The sequence below is a fragment of the Phalacrocorax aristotelis genome, chromosome 3, assembly GCF_949628215.1.
Source record: "Phalacrocorax aristotelis chromosome 3, bGulAri2.1, whole genome shotgun sequence".
Classification (NCBI taxonomy): domain Eukaryota; kingdom Metazoa; phylum Chordata; class Aves; order Suliformes; family Phalacrocoracidae; genus Phalacrocorax; species Phalacrocorax aristotelis.
In genome coordinates this window covers 116,935,409-116,952,328 of record NC_134278.1, presented here as the reverse complement: position 1 = coordinate 116,952,328, position 16,920 = coordinate 116,935,409, and the positions used below count along the sequence as shown (strand labels likewise).

The following is a 16,920-nucleotide window of genomic DNA, read 5'->3' as shown; positions in this document are numbered from 1 at the left end:
ACGTATAGCAGATATGTACTCGCATTTTATCAGCTATCTGCACAAAGCTGGTGGCAGTATTGTAGTGGGAACATAGAGAGACATCTGTCTCCTATAGAGAGCTTGGTGTGGCTGGAATTCTTAACCTTAGGTCAGGGATAAAGGACAGGAACGTGGGTGAAACACTTTAATATTATGCAGAAGAGCTGCTTATATATATATATTTTATATATTATATATATATTTATATATATTTTATAGTATAAAACCAAGGAACCAGCTAATGGAATTAAGTGGTAAACTTCTGATCAAAATAATTTTCACCCAATAAGAAACTAAATTTGGAACTACTACAGAATTACTGGCTTTGAGGCTGCTCTCTGGCAATTACTAAAGAGATCATATACCTGGATTAAAATATCTAGAACTGATACAGTTATTGCAACTATTCCATAAAGGGGATCAAAACTCAGTGCTTGGTTTAGTTTCTAGCTGGTAAAGGTTGACTGTCCACTAATGATAGTGTAGACCATTCTGCATTTGTGATGTGGTCAATCACGCATGTTGTGCAACAGCCAGTTGTTACAAAAAAAGCCATGGAAAGCAGAATCAGTGATGAAAACACAGGCAGAAAACTTCTTCACTTGCACAATGGCAAGACATTTTTAGTTTTCATTTCTTAAGATGCCATCTTTCATTGAAGAAGCAGGTTGCTACTAAAGACATTCCTGGAACTTGTACTACTTGATTAAGTACAATCAAGATGGAATGGGCATGTTAAGTGTATTATATGATCCAACTCTAAAACACTTCACGTTAGATGTAAGTCTACTTGTTATCAGGGAAAAATTGTTCTGCCTTGAGAGTAACTTGTGGTGTCAAGGAAGAATGTGTTCTTTGTAAACAACAGAGTGGATAAAATCTTGATTTAAGTAATCAGTTTGGGCTGTATTGCATGTGCATTTCAAAGCTGCGTTGCTGCTGAGAAAAGTATTACTGGCAGTGTTGCTCTTTTTCTCTTGCTGAATTGTGTCCCAATGCAGGAGTAGTGAACTATGCTCAGGATTAATAGGACTGGAAGAGAATTGCAGGTTTCCTTGTTTTCCACTTTTTTCCACTTCAGCCATTTTATTTTATGGTCCCAGTTTTATGCCACCACAATTCAAGGGTGATGCAGGGGTGGAGTTTAATCATAGGGGACAGGCAGTACCTGCTTAAAATGCACATCAAATTACAGCCTTAGTCATTTGTTAAGTGTGCCAAGTGCTTGGGCTTTTGGCACAGAGCTGCCTTAGGGAACATTGGCATAGTTGACAGTAGGTTCCAAACTGATGGGGCCCCTCTTCTCAAGAGAACAAATGGTAAAATTAAGGCCTTGGTTTGGAGCCAGATAATGTTTAGTCTACTTGGCATCTGTGGTACAAGTAATGAACAGCACCTGGACATGTATGTTAAAATAACACAGTCATAATTTTCCTCTCTGACTCGATGCCATTGTTGTGTAGGCCAGCCATTACCAGCTGAAATGACACTTGCCCAGCTTCTGACTCTGCTATATGACCGTAAACTCCCTCAAGGATACCGATCAATAGATTTGACAGTTAAGCTTGGTTCCAAAGTCATCTCAGATCCAAGCTTATCAAAAACAGACTCATTTAAACGTCTTCACACAGAAAAAGGTGAGTGTTCATACTTTTTTGATATCTTCCTTTTTAAAATGCTTTTATTTTGGACAAAAATGGTTTTGATTTTCTTGGTAAGAAACAGCAGTTTTCTGTATTTTCTTGGATGATGTTCTGGAGCTATTCTTTACAAGACAAGTGCTAAATTTGGTGATAAACAACAAATTCATTGCCTGTCTTTAGGTTGTATCTATAAGATGCACCAATATGATCTGGTTTCACTTTTCTTCCTTTGTTGTAGTGCGGTATGTGACACATATGATTGTATAGATACAGTGTATCTTATTTCTTGACACGTATACCAGTTTTTTGTAGTAAGTGTTTGTGCTGATAACTAGATTAAGTAATGCAGGAGCTGTTTGAAACCATATGATTTACAGAAGCCTGTGAAGTTTTTTATTACAGCAAGTTGGGATGCATCTTTGAAAGTGGGAAATATTCTCAAGCCCATCTAAGCAGGTCTTGTAACTGGCTTTTAAAAACATTCTTTTTAGCATTTTCTAATAAGGTCTGTTTCTTGCTAAGGTTTTTTCTAATTGCTTGTTATCTACTTTACTTATAGTACTGGGGAGGGAGGAGCTCTATCCAGGAATGTGTTTTGAAATATTTTAGTATCATTCCTTAGGAATGGGGCCTTGAAATTAAGCTAAGGTGATCTGCTGACCCAGCATAGAATTACAAAGTTAATAATTCGGCTATTTTAAGACAGGGGCTTCTTGTAAAAACTGTTCTCTTAATAGATCAATGTCCTTCTAGAAAAGATAAGAATCGGAAAGAAGAGTTGGGAAAAAAAAGTTCAGAAAAGGATTTTCTTGCTTTCTTGTCTGACCTAAGTATTTAATGACTCCAGGTAATGGCTGGACATACAGATGTCTCTCACTACTGAGATGCCTTTCCCTTTCAAGTAATTTTTTTTTTTGCTGTTTGTTTAAATTCTAAACCTAAAAAAAATACTTTTCTGTTTGAAAGAAGTTCAAAAATCATTAGAGGAATTTTAGTTTAGTAATAGAGTTGCATATGACAACATGAAGGTCCTCTTTGAACTTTGATTAAGTTACTAGGCTTTTTTAGTCTTTTATAAACTTGAGACTAATACTTCTGAAAATTTGACTTTGTCGTTACAAATCCATTAATCTGTGGTGCTGTACAGCAAAATGTTAGTTACATGCAGATGTCTCACGATCACCACTCATCAGTTACGAAGGTTAGCGGTACTGCTTTTACATTATTAGTTTTTTGATATCTATAGAAATCATTCTTACATATCAGTATTTCCTGCTTAAAAGGAGACTTTTTTTAATCTACGGTGGATAGATTTTATAGCTTCACATGGTGTCTCCAAAACTGCATTTACTACTACTACTATACTTGAGGAAGTGTCATTTATTTATGTTTTCTTCTGTGGGCTTCAGTGCCTTTGAGATGAGCAGTTCTCCATGGCTGAAGTGCACCACTTCACTGAAAACTTGCAGAGCATTCATGGAGGTGAAATGACTTCAATTGGGTTATAAGATGATTAACTAAAGCAAGTACTGGAGAAGCATACTTAAGTGTAACTCCTTGCAACAATATTTAAGATGTGAAAGGAGTAGCATTATATTTGCACTCATAATAAAGATCTGCCTATACCCTTACTCACTGATAACATTTTTCAAGTGCCTTTTGCAGAGAAGCATTTGGCCTTAGTGATCAATCGGTGCATGCTGAACATCTGTTTACATCCATTTTCTTGTTTTCCTTCTTTGGGGAGGCTTACAGAGGGATGAGGCTTCCTTCAAAATCTTATTTTTCCTAAATTTTTCCTTAGCAAAGAGGTCTAGCCTTTCTTGTGGTCTGATCAGTTCATTGTATTGCAAGCAATTGAGCTGTGAATCAGGTTCAGCCTAGCATGGTGGAATCCTCCACATGTCTGATGGAAGGTGGTCCCTTACTGAGACTAGCGTGTTTGCAGACATCCTCACTCACTCTCTGTGGTGATAAGGAAGACTTCCACAGAGGTGATTTCTGTCTGTATCCTTACCAACAGTAGACATCAAAGCTGTATGTACTGAAAGCATTATGTTTGGGCTCTTTTCTTACAAGGATTATCCTGCGTGGGAAGTGTATGTGACCTTTACTATTTTTTGTAGTCTGTCTCCTTGAATTAAGGAGAATTGATGTATGCACACATATCCCTGATTTGAGCTTACTAAATATGATACTTTGATCACATTTCTCCATAGCAATGTCCTCCTCCCACAACATATCCATGATGTCCTTGTAACATGGTGGTTCCTGCACATTTAAGAATCGAGAATTAGGTTGGGAAAGACCTGCTATCTCCTATTCCCTTTCACTTAGGGAAGAAAAGGTTTTAAAAGATAAAGTATCTGTGGATAAAAGTTAAAACAAAAAAAAAGCTGGTTTTGGTAGCTGCGTGAACTAGGCTTTAATCTGCCTCTGTTTTTACAAGTATATAATAAATGAGATCGTGTGCATATAAGCATTTTCAGTATAATGTGGAATTTTCAGCTGCGTGTCAGACTGTTCACAGCAAAGAGATACTGGGACCGCTAGATCTATGCTACCTTTTGATGGGGGTATTCTGTGAAGGCTTTGAGGACCGCTGCATTATACTGTTTAACAACATAATCTGCAATGCAGATTGTTTAGATGAAATAAATTTAATATTCACTGTGAAGCTTGCCCTGTGGTAATGAGCAGAGGGTTCATTTTTGGCAAAATTAATTGTGGTAGGGTCCTATATATATATACAACTAGTGTGCATCGTTGTATAAAATGATCATTTTTGTCTGTTGGACAAGGTATTACGGTGCTTAGTCATAAACTGGGAGGATGTAGGCTAGAAGAAAGTTAAAAATAGACATCTTGATCTTCTCTAGGGGAAGAATAGAATTAAATTTTATAGCTTTGGCAGAGGGGCATTTTGATACCTCTCAGAGGAGAGATGTGAGAATGATAGGTGTGGTGAGCGATAGGTGATAGGGCTTTATGGATAGTGAGTTAAATAATGGGAAAGAGGAAGCTAAAAAAAATTATTGGTCAGCATTTTTGAGGAAAAAGCAAGACTAATTTAAATAAGGTTATCTTTCCTTTCTTCATCTATAAACTCTATCACAGTAACAAACCTACTCTTATCCCCTAGATGGACAGTGTTAAAAATGTCATACTTCCAAAGCTAAAATTTTGAAGGCATAGATCCACATAAAACTCTAATAATTAACATGTAACCCTGTATAAATCATCCCAAGTTATGACATGGATCTGCCATCATTGGCAAAAGGCACCACAAATCCTTTTTGTTTTCTTTGACACTGTTGTATTCATTCATTTCAGGTTCTTGACTCGCTTTGCTTAGGAAGCAGCTGCTGCTTTTGAAGTACATGTTTAAATGAGGACGAAGAAATAAACACAGTATTGATGATGATGTATTAATTTTTTACCCCTGTGTTTTTGTAGAACATGCAGATTTACTGGGGCCTTGCCCTGAAGATGAAGCAATCAGTCCTGGGGATGAGTGTATGGATGCAGTTCTAGATGAATCGCTTCTTGAAACCTGTCCCATTCAGTCTCCGCTGCAGGTTTTTGCAGGAATGGGTGGATTAGCCCTTATTGCAGAGAGACTCCCAATGCTTTATCCCGATGTAATTCAGCAAGTAAGTAAAAAAATCAGTCTCAAAAAACAGGCAAAGGGTATTTTCCCCATGTTTCTTTGTGGTTCAGTTTGACATCTCAGTTATGCATGTAGAGAATTTCTCTGAGGGCACTAACAGGCTTTTCAATAGCGTCAGTAGTGGCATTAGTGTGGAATTACTACTTTCCCTGCTGTTCTAGGTACACAACCTTATTATAAAGGGAAAAAATAACCTGTGAATTATTCAAGCTCTGTTTGGCTATATTTTTCAAATTTTTGGCTGATATTCCCAATAGGAAAGACTGTGAATATTTATTGCCTTTGAAATTATGTTAATCATGAATTAAGGGTGCTGTTCGGTGCCGTGACTGCTAAACTATGGCAGGAATAGTAACTCTGTATTGAGACCGGATAATTATCATGAATCCTTTGTAAATAGCTCTGTGAAGATGTTTTAGAAGTCCAGTATCAAGCCTGTTCAAATTAAAAGTTAAAGTGCTCACATAAGCAATTATTGTATTTTGAAATCCAAGAGATATAGCGTGTACTTTATATTGAAGACGACCTATTCATGGAATTCTGCAACAGATGAAAGGCAAGTTATGACCATGAGAAATTTTATCACTTTTTTCCCTTCTTCTATAGTCCCAGGAAGCTATTTTCTTTTCACAATTTTTTAGCTTGAGTTATAAGTTTGGGTTTAAATATTGAATAGGAATTCTGTGATCCATAAAAACGAATTAAGTACAGTAATACCAAACAGAAGATTCAGAGTAAAGACTGATGAATTCTCTAGACTCTGCATTCTTTAACTTTACTTTTATATTTCTTTAAGTCACTGATACTTCTGATTCTCTTAGCGTGTAGGTGATTGGAATAAATTCAGCTAAACATGGCTTTGACTTTTTATTAGGAGTTTGGTATTCTGAATAAATTCTGCAAGGACTTTTCAGATTAATGTTTTCCAGTTTAGATCAGTCTGGTGATAAATACTAAATTTTTAAATATGATTGCATTAGTTCCTCTGAATAGCATGAAAGCCTGAAAGCTCAGTGATGTTTAATTATGACAGGGACCTGGGTGTCATACCTTCATTTTAACTGAGTGTATGACTGTTTCCTGGGGAATTGAACAACTGTTACCCCCTTAAACTCTGATTCCCATCATAATGCCTGGCTGCATAGTCCTCTGTTCATAAAACAGAACTACAGACTATTGTGTTAGAGCATAATAGTAATGAAGTTTGCCAAATCAACAAAAATCTTGAAGGGAGCACATGGGTTGCTACAAGACTGGTAAGATAGCCAAATTTCTTGTTAGTTTTTAAAGGTATTATGGTTAGTTGTTCTCCTTTCTGCAATATGTAATTAAAAATTAACCACTTGTGTTCACACTGTTTAATGTTAAAAATAAAAGGGTCATATCTTATTTAACAGTCTGAAATATAAGCTAATCTTTGTATTGTTTATTATCTGTAGTTTCTGTCTCCTATGCCTCTAGATTTTAAGCAACATGTTTTTAACTGAGGATTTTAGGTTGGAAAAATGTAGTTGCTTGCTCGTGTAGGCCAGGCTTTCTAGAACTGAATTGAAAATGCAATGAGCATGCCCTTTTTAGCCATCTAGCCTGGTCCCTGTATCTGTAAATGGTATTGCATTTCATGTGACTTTTAAATGGTGTCCTATATTAAGATTGTACAACCTTCAGATTCTAACTTTAATAAAATTTTTACCTAGGTGATTAACTGAATGACTACCAAATTTTTTTTGTTGTTGGTTAAGGTGAGCACTCCAGTGGTTACATCGACTACGCAGGAAAAGCAGAAGGACAGTGATCAGTTTGAATGGGTTACCATTGAGCAATCAGGGGAATTGGTGTATGAAGCACCAGAAACAATTGCTGCAGAACCTCCACCAATCAAGTCAACAGTTCAGACTATGTCTCCCATACCTGCACATTCTTTGGCTGCCTTTGGTTTATTTCTTCGTCTCCCGGGCTATGCTGAGGTGCTGCTAAAAGAACGGAAACATGCTCAGTGTCTGTTGAGATTGGTGTTGGGAGTTACAGATGATGGTGAAGGAAGTATGTGCTGCAATTATGTTTCTTTGTAGACCATGGCTAGATCATTTTACTGAATTTACTTACACTGTAATGCTTTTAGCAGGAAATAAGAATTTATTTGTGCAGAACTGTGTTGCTAGCATCTTTGGTAGTCGTTTGTCTCTAAATATTAAATTCCATCTAGCAAAGTTTTGTCACAATTATCAGTGTTCAAGTGTTCTCATCTAGATGTCAGAGTAATTGTAAAATAACTGCTGATAAAACTTAAAAAGATACTGTCAAGACGACAGCACACTCAGAACAATCTGAGTCGTGGGGTATGCTCTACTAATTGAGCAAACATCATATAATTCCGCAACCAAATACAAAATAATATGGATAGGAGCATAGGTACAGCAGATGTAGAATAAACTGTTGAATAATACTGCTTTACAAAAGGAGAGAAAGATCTAAAGATCATAGCGATCAAATCAGCTAATCAGGAGCTCTGCCTTAATGGTGTAAGTTCAGAGGGAGAAGTGAGGTATTCTTCAATGAATGAACAGATGAGCTGAGAGAAAATTTGTAGTCAGTGTCTTTGCAACCAAACCTGCAATTCTGCATATAGTTATAATATTTGTAATTTTTTTGTTGTTGTTTTTTTTTAAAAAAAAAAAAACTGGAAGAGTATATACGAAAGATGTTTTAGTACTTTTAAGACATTTCCTTTCATTATGACTTTGAAAAGAATGCTGGTTTTTCAATGTAGCAATCAACTGAAGTTAGTCTCTATTCAGCAGCCTATGTAGCTCATAAGACCAACTGAGAAACTAAGAGTCTTGTTTACCCTCCCTTCTGTTTGTTTTTACTTCTCTTGTATTTAGGTTCAGGACAGTAGACAAGAATAAACTGGATAACAAAAATTCAGTCTGGCTGCTTACTCCCACCAAATTTAAGTAGTAATTAAGTGAAGGACTATATGCAGGTCCCTCAGATTTTTATGTCCTCAGGTGGCTCCAGTCCATTGCTATTGCAAACAATTTTATACCCTTTTTTCTTTTTTCTTTGTTTTTTAAATTGAGACCAACTCAGACCCTTAAAATCTAGGTTGATTTTTGTGTGTGTGTGCATCCACTACTGCTATTGGAATACAGTTCCAGAGCATCATTTTCCTGATAGGTGGGGCCTGCTTTAATTTTCAGACTAAATGTATTTATAATCAGTTTGTGCCCATTTATCATTGTGCCAGCATTGTTCCTCATCATAAATAGCTCTTCTTTCTCTGATGCATTTGTTGACAGGAATTGTATTCCCTCTTAGTCTTTTTATTTTTGCTGGACTAAACAGTCAGTTTCTCCATTCCCAAAGCCAAATGTCTGAATTCAACTCTTTACAAAATGTGGGATCATTTGTATGAAGTAGTCCACATTAGTTCTCTGTATAAAGCATTAATATTTTCCTTTTCTGTTGGAATTGCGTCTTTTCCTATACCTACAATCTCTTTACTTTCTCACATAATATGAAGAACTGCACTTATAAATCCATGGCTTATAGATTAAACATGGATTCAGTTATCTGTGAAAATAAATCATAAGCAAATATTTAGATTTCCCTTTTTTTGTCTCCTTGTCAATTGGCTATACCTGCAGTTCTGGAAGTCTTATCAGATGGGCTTTTTTCCAGAGATGTTCTGTTTCACTTATGAAGATCCCAGTCAGAGGACTTTTTGCTTCATTCTTATTATTATCCTCAGAAAGAGTATCAGTAGATGTGAATTAACTCGTGTGTATGCATGTGTGTGTGTAGATACTTATACATAACAATATATACAAACATATTTGTGATATATTTCAGTTTAGACCTCTGGGTGATGATATAGCTGATAAACTCTATAAATGAGGGAGAAAATAATATAAATACATTTAAAATAAGAAGATAACTTCTCACCAGATTTGGCTATTTTGAAGTCCTTTCAGTTGTCTGATATTTCTATTTACATATGCACTAGGAATGGGGAAGGGATGTGAAATGCATTGTGTTTAAACTTGAATAGCATCACAGCTTGGATTGTGTCAGCGACTAAATTTCCACTTTGGGCACATGAATATGAAAACAATTCCGACATCACGGTAAACTACAGCTCCTTGTCAGCTGAGCTGCTATTAGCTGACTGTGTGCATTCTTTAACTTGCTGTAGTTCTAATATTAAAGAAAAAAAATTAGTCTGAACCACCTTAATTTTCTTCATTCAGAAATTCAACCTGAAGTGTAGTCAAATACAGACGTGTACTCACTATTATTCGCAAACAAGCTTTCTCACTGGCAATGGCATATATCAGATTTTTAACTCTGATTCTTAACCAAATCCATAAAGGAGATAAACTTTCTTTCTTCTACGCTCTTCTGCTGAAAATTTTTTGTGAAGAGAAACCTAATATTAGGTAGCTTACTATATGCAAATGCTGAAGTCCATAGTATATTTCTGTATGTGTTGTTTATAAACCATTGCAGAGATTATTGAAAGAAAATGTGGCCTTGATATTTTTCTTCTTCAACCTAGGTCATATCCTGCAGTCTCCTTCGGCAAATGTGCTTCCAACTCTACCCTTCCATGTGTTGCGTAGTTTGTTCAGCACTACACCATTGACTACTGATGATGGAGTACTGCTTAGGCGGATGGCACTGGAGATTGGGGCTATACATCTTATCCTTGCTTGTCTGTCTGCTCTAAGCCACCACGCACCAAGAGTGCCCAACTCCAGTCCCAACCAGGCAGAGGTAAGTTTAGCAGCAGAATAATTGTCACTGAGAAGCAGTGAGAGTTTTAACTATTAAAAAGAAAATCATCTCCATGCTTTCATTGTATTCGAATTTCTGCGAAGTTGGCATTTGAATGAAAAGCAAAAATAATTCAAGTATTTGATAAAGTAACTGTTGTTATATTTTGCAAATAAACATAGCAATCTGGAATTTAACAAACAAAGAAGGGTTGTCGTGAGGTGTAGTCGATTTCTTTCACAGGACCTTCTTCAGTATATGAGGCGTAATGCTCAATGGATGGTGGTTCTTTAATCCTCAATAGATAGCATGACCTCATTGCCTTATTTAGCATTCATCATCTAAACTCTACTGGCTGCAAATTATTTCCTCTTAAATGCTTCACAAATGTAAATGAATTGTGAAAATTAATGAATTAATGCAGTGATTTTTAAAATTCTCTTTTTACTGATGGGGAAATGACATCCAAAACCAAAAATTTTCCATAGCATTCAAGATCCTGAGTGAATCTCCAAAATTAAACTTTTTCAGAATACTTGGTGTATTATAGTACCCTCTATTCAGAACAGATATCTCCTGATTTTTGTAGGAGTATGAGTTGCCATTTCTGCATAACATACCAATTGTCTATAAAAGTGCTTAAAAAAGAAAATCATGATTTACGCTCTTTAGCATCTTTGTTGCAGAGGCTTGCATGAAAAAGTCCTGTTGGCTAAATATGGCTAAGCAGATGCAAAATACAGGGCTGTCCGTATTTTAGCAGCTCTGATACTGATGAGAGGTTGGGCAAGGAAGAGATGAAGTTGTGCATGAGAATAATTCACTTAAATGGCTAGTCAAATTTAAGGGGAAGCTGAGATACTCTGCTCCTAATGGGGTATCAGGCTGCTGACACATTAATGCCTTAGTGTTACTGTGCTTTCGGAGGGAAAGGGCAACCATTAATTCTTATCTCTCCTTCAGTTCTGTTGTGACCCCTTAAACAGCTTGCTTTCTCATAATTCATATCTATCAGGTGATAGATCGTAATGTGAAACTAGAGATCCATCAGGCCTGCACTGAGGCTTGTATTTTCTGGGGCCAGGCTTTCCGTTAAGTACTTTAAGTCAGTGCTCATGACAGTCCTCCTGAGCATTAAAGGCACAGCATGTTCATGAGTGATGTAATGAGTAATGTCTACATGAGAATAACGACATACCTATTTCATCACTGAGATGCATTACATTCCCAATGTAGAAGTTAAATGGTGATTTCAGACTACTGTCAGTATGGTACCTCGTAGGATATAACTTTTTTCTGCTATTGCATTCATACATAATTTCTTGTTCTTCAATTATAATCCTGAACAAAGTCACTGAAGAACAGAAAATGAAGCTTTTCAGAGCCACAAATTAAATATTACAAATTCAAGTTGGGCACCTACTCACATGACCTGTTTTCCAGTAAGGCTAATTGTCACTGAGTAACTCAAATGAAAGTAGCGAACGTTCATTGCTTTAGAAAATGAAGTCATTTGTTTAGGGTGCTATATATATAACTAGGAAAGTATGAGTAAAAAAAAAATGCTTATCGGAGTGTTTTCTGCATCCTTTTCACCAAATATTTGGTAAACTTTCCAAATCAGCACAAATACTTAAGTAGTCTCATTAGGGCTAAGCAACATAATGTTGGAGTTATGTTAGTAAAATGCAGTGATGCAGACCACTGGAAGAAATCTGCTATTCTCAGAACATTTAAGGACAAGGTATTTCCCCCATTGTCTGGAGAGAAGGTAGCATGTGTTTCAGTGACCCAGAGATCATGTGTCAGAGCTATACATGTAACGTATACCTCTTGCCACTTTGGAGCGCTTATTCAAAAACAGCACATGCTTGAGCATCTTAACATTTCGGTTGTGCACTTTCAATGACGTTTCTACTTCCATTCAATTCATCTAATTATGCTATTAAACTTCAGTAGGTGTTAAACAGTAATAGTTACAGACCTGTGATATTTAGCATGATATGGATTAAGTAGCATTTTAATAACTTTCATCATTTAAGCAGTGACAGTGTCTTACAGAACAAAAATGAGCTTACAGAAGAATCGCTTGCAAAAATTCAGCACTGACCTGTACTGGATCTCTCTGTATGTGGCAGTGTCCTGTCTAAAGCTTTGAATTCCCCTGAATCTCAATGATATCTTCATTAGGTTAATAAATTGGGATTACCTTCTTTCACAGAACAAAGGCTTTCTAAAGAATTGGTACATAAGATGAAAAAAGTGAGATTATTTTGGTGGGTTTTCTTTGTTTTAACGTAGCCACAGGTGTCAAGTACACACAACAGTGCATCAACAGAAGAACAGCAGTTGTACTGGGCTAAAGGTACAGGCTTTGGAACAGGCTCCACAGCTTCAGGATGGGATGTTGAACAAGCTTTGACTAAGCAAAGGCTGGAAGAAGAGCACGTAACCTGCCTTCTACAGGTGTGTAATAACTGAATTTTGATTAATAAGTACTTGAAATGTTAGAACCTGGATAATGAAAATTGAGCTTGTATTTTTTTCACCTGTAAAGCACAGTAATTACTGGTATCTTGAGAAAAAATCAGTTTACAGCTGCCTGTCTACATGAAAAATGGTACAGATCATATTTTGAATGAGTCTGATTTCAAATGTCAGTAGGCTGCTGCATAAAGAAGACCTGAGTGGGTAACCCTGGGTGACAGGTCTGAAGAGACAATGAACCAAGCAGCTTTCCGGTGTATTTCCTTGGAGCTGTCATATATCTCTGTGGACATAACTGCATCTGGGCAACAGTAAAGACTGTCCATTAAAGGGGGAGGATGCAGGAATAGGCATTTTGTTTTGTGTGCCAAATAATTTTAGCTGTTCATTTTGGCGTATTTTTCCTCTGGTTTGAGAAAATTCCCATAGTTGTTCCTGGTGTCCATGAATGTGTTGTGCCAATATAACAAAATCTCACTCAGACATACTATAAAATCACGAGTATATCAATTAAATGACAACAGCAAATCACCAGTAAACTAGTAGTAATAGTAAATAGAGTAAATCACCAGATCTTAGTAGAATTCTGATGCCTTCCAAATGCCTCATGCTAAGGAGAAGAAAATCCTGCATAATTAGGCTTTTCAGTCCGTTGTCAAACGTGGCCACCCCCTGTTATCTTAGGTAAGTGTAGGGAAAATGATATTCTATCTAGTCATCAAAAATTTCATTCACAGCACTGTCAGCTCAAATGCATTAGCTAACCTCACTGCCGGGGTAGAGCACAAAGGAGATGAAATTCTGAAAATGCCCATTCCCTGACTGATGAAGGTACCATTTTGATGTAATTGGCTATTCCAGTCGCTGTACATTACAAGACACAAGTATTGTCCCTTGCAAAAGCAAAACAAATAAAATCAGAAACAATTTTCCTAAGCAAGAAAGAGGAAAATCACCTGAATTACTCTTGGCAAAGCTTCTAGGTGGTGTTCTGTATTATGCCATGCAGAGGTTTAGCTTTAACTGTCATAAGTCATGAAGCAAGGAGGCATTTGCTTTGGGCAGTCAGCAATAGTAGGAAGAAGAAAACCCTTCAGTGTTTTGCTGAACATGTCAGTCAGTTGTACAGCAGACTTTGCATAGTTCCTTCTCTACAAAGGTTGTTTAGAGAAATTCTGTTGTACAGAGTGCTGATAAGATGCTGCAGCCAAATACCACGGGTAATGGGGTTAGAGCAAAGAGGGAGAGTGAAAGAAAGTAGAAGAGGCTAAAAAGGTGAATAGTGTCCCTGAGACTTAAAATAATACATGCAACCTTTCGAGACTCGAAGTTACTTAATTTGAGGGTACAACTGCACAAATGAGACTCATGGAAGTACGTTAGGTTGTATGTCTACAGCACACAGTAAGGGCCTGTGAGCTCAGCAAGAGCTACCCTTGGGATGAGCACGTGTGCAGTAGTGAGGTGACTGCCCTGCCCTCACTGAGGGGAAGGCTGCTCTTGGTCTACTGAAGCAAGAGCCGTGCTCACAAGTGGTTGTTCCAAGTAACTGTCACACTCACTGAAAGTTGTTTCATCTGTAAACCCTGAAGTCCCATCCAAAAGAAAATTACAAGTGTCTTTAAAACATTTGCAGTTCAAAAAAAAAAAATATCTTTTGAATCTTTTGTTGCTAGTGGGTGTTTTTGAAGTGAATAGAACTGATCAGCTACATGTCTCAGTGGTGTGAGCTGGCAGACTCCTGCTTTGAGAAACTCCAGCAGTTTTGTCAAAATTTGTATTAATTGATCTCTTAAAGTAATTCAGAATTATAATAGCTATTTAATTTTATCATTAGCCAAAGTTGGAACCATAATCTAATAACTGTATCGAATTTCTTCTGAGAGATCTTTGGACTGCTGAAATAAATACCAGTACTGAATTAGCAAAATAGCTAGTGAAGTATTATGGTGTTTTCCTTAAGGAAGGGAAGTCAGAGTTCTTTTGCCTAAAATAAATCAGGTTTGATTAAGTACTTTTGTGTATTTCAGGTTCTTGCCAGTTACATAAATCCTGCAGGGAGTACATCAAACGGAGAGACCCAAACTAGCCACGAGGGGAGAGGACAAAACAGCAGTGCTCTTCCATCTGTTCTCCTAGAGCTACTCAGTCAATCTTGCCTCATCCCAGCAATGTCATCCTACCTCCGCAATGATTCAGGTAATGTGCCATTCTCTCCTTCTAAATTAAAGTTGGCTTACTTCTGTCGCATAAGGCTTTTTTATAAACCATAGGTAGTTCTGGCTAGCTTCAATATGTTTGCCAATTCAGAGTTGTATTAATGAAACATTCACTTGGGCCTTAGAAAATAATATGATAGCATTTGTTGAAATACTCACTTGTTAAGAGTTTAAATTTCGTTTTAATGTCTTTTTTAAATCAGAAATTTAATTCTTAAACTGTTGAAATTAACGGGCAATTAATATTTCCATCTGAAAAGTTTGTATTTTAGTTGTTCTGTAGACGATTCATGGGGAGTACTTTATACAAGGCCATGAATCTTACTGTTAAGAAAAAAGTTAATTTCGTGACAAAATTGAGCAGGTGTGTGCATGAAGTTGGTAAATGTTGCATGTACTAGGACAATTCTCTTTTACTTTGATCAGAGTTTTTTCTGCTTTATTTAGGAAATACTAAAATCAATACTGCAAAAGATTTGAAATACATGGGAACAGTGAAATTGTTGGATTTTTTTTTAAAGGAAAAACAATTATATGTTGTCATCACGTTTCTACTCGCAATTTTTAAACAGACACATTTTGATAGTTTCATCCAGTATGTTGTACCTTGTACGACTAAAAAGGTTTAGCAATATGAGTTAAGCAAATGCCCATGTGGAACTAATGGCAAAACCAGAAGACTGGGTTTGTGATTTATGTTCAGTCTCACTCGATGACAGGCTTTAGTATAAAGATATTGATAAGCTTTTTTTCTTCAGATAACTGTCAGCCTGAAGTTTTTAAACACTGCCTTAGCCTTAGGTTGAATTTTTGTTTAGTTGCTTTTTAAAGATGGATTTAATCCCTGAGTAGCAGAAGGAGTTGTTCTGAATCTGAATAATTTGGGTTCGGACCCTTATTTTGCCTGCCCTATTTTTGGACTAACCGCTAAATATCTTGTCACTTTACTGCAGTTGTTCTGAATTCCAGTTGTAGGGTGTGGTGATGTGAATTTCTTGAAACAATGTCATAGCTTCTTGTTGAATTACAAAGTGTATTTTATCTCCAGGGTGAGAGAGATCATCTGTGTCTGAAGTATTTACAAAGCTACATAGGACTAAAACAAGAACGCGGCTCTTTTAAGTTGTGGTAACTAGGGCATTACATAATCTCATATGATGGAATGGAAGTAGTTAAAAAAGTCTGCTGGGGCCTTAGAGTAAAATAAAAATATGAAGATGTTGCACTTGCCAGTCCACAGTTTGACACCTCTCCCTAATTTTGCAATGAACTGGTTGATTCTATTTTGCACACCTTACAGTGAGGAAAACCAACTCCAGTTTATGCACCAGGCTTATCATTGTGAATGAAAAACTAATGTAAAACAACAAAGTAATCCTTCCAACAGATATTCATAAATTCTTCTTTGTTGAGATAAAAGGGGAAAGTCACTGAAAGACCCAGCAAAAATGCTGTTTTATCTAAAGGGTGAAGCTGTTGGTTCTGAGTTACAGATGAATCGCAGCTGTTGAAATTGGTTTTTGCTGTTTTCAATAGAAGAATGTTCTGTCTGTCTAAGTCACCTTTAACTGGGGAAGAACGGTCAGATACTGATAGAAGAGATGAGATATGTGGCTGGGGGAGAGAAGTTCAGACTAGCTTGGCTTTCAGGGACCATTTGTTTTCCCAAAGTACAAAGAAAAGGCAGAGTTTCAGTAGGAAATGTTCGTTTTAGGTATGTTTTCCACTGCTGGATTACTGTGATTTGTTGTTGGCAGGGGATGTTCATATGTTGTGCTTCTAAAATAAAAATCAGTAAAGAGTGAACAAAGCAGATACTTTCTGCTTTTTTGTAAATGGATCTGCTCTTAGTGTAGCAGCATTGTTATGCTTAATGCATTGATCCAAGCGATAGTCTTCAATGCTTCTTGCTGTACTTGTTCAATATTCTGTACATAAAACTATAATTAACAATGTTCTTCTGGATTAAAGAAAATAGCTTCGCAGGCTTGTGTCAGTCAAGCTTGTCTTTGAAAATGTAATAGGATATCAGCATGAGAGGGAAATGTGCAAAAAGGCATGACTTCTGGAAAGAATGTCTTCTCCGTGAATATTTGAGTCA

At 36.7% G+C, this 16,920-nt stretch overlaps 1 protein-coding gene across 1 annotated transcript in view; it reads left to right on the top strand.

Moving 5' to 3' along the window:
- Positions 1-16,920, top strand: part of BIRC6 (baculoviral IAP repeat containing 6) — a 186,372-nt gene that overhangs the window by 116,531 nt on the left and 52,921 nt on the right. The window contains 6 exon segments of the mRNA XM_075089263.1: positions 1,485-1,658; positions 5,121-5,317; positions 7,077-7,377; positions 9,896-10,113; positions 12,415-12,579; positions 14,631-14,799. Of these exon segments, the coding sequence (XP_074945364.1) occupies positions 1,485-1,658; positions 5,121-5,317; positions 7,077-7,377; positions 9,896-10,113; positions 12,415-12,579; positions 14,631-14,799 (1,224 nt within the window).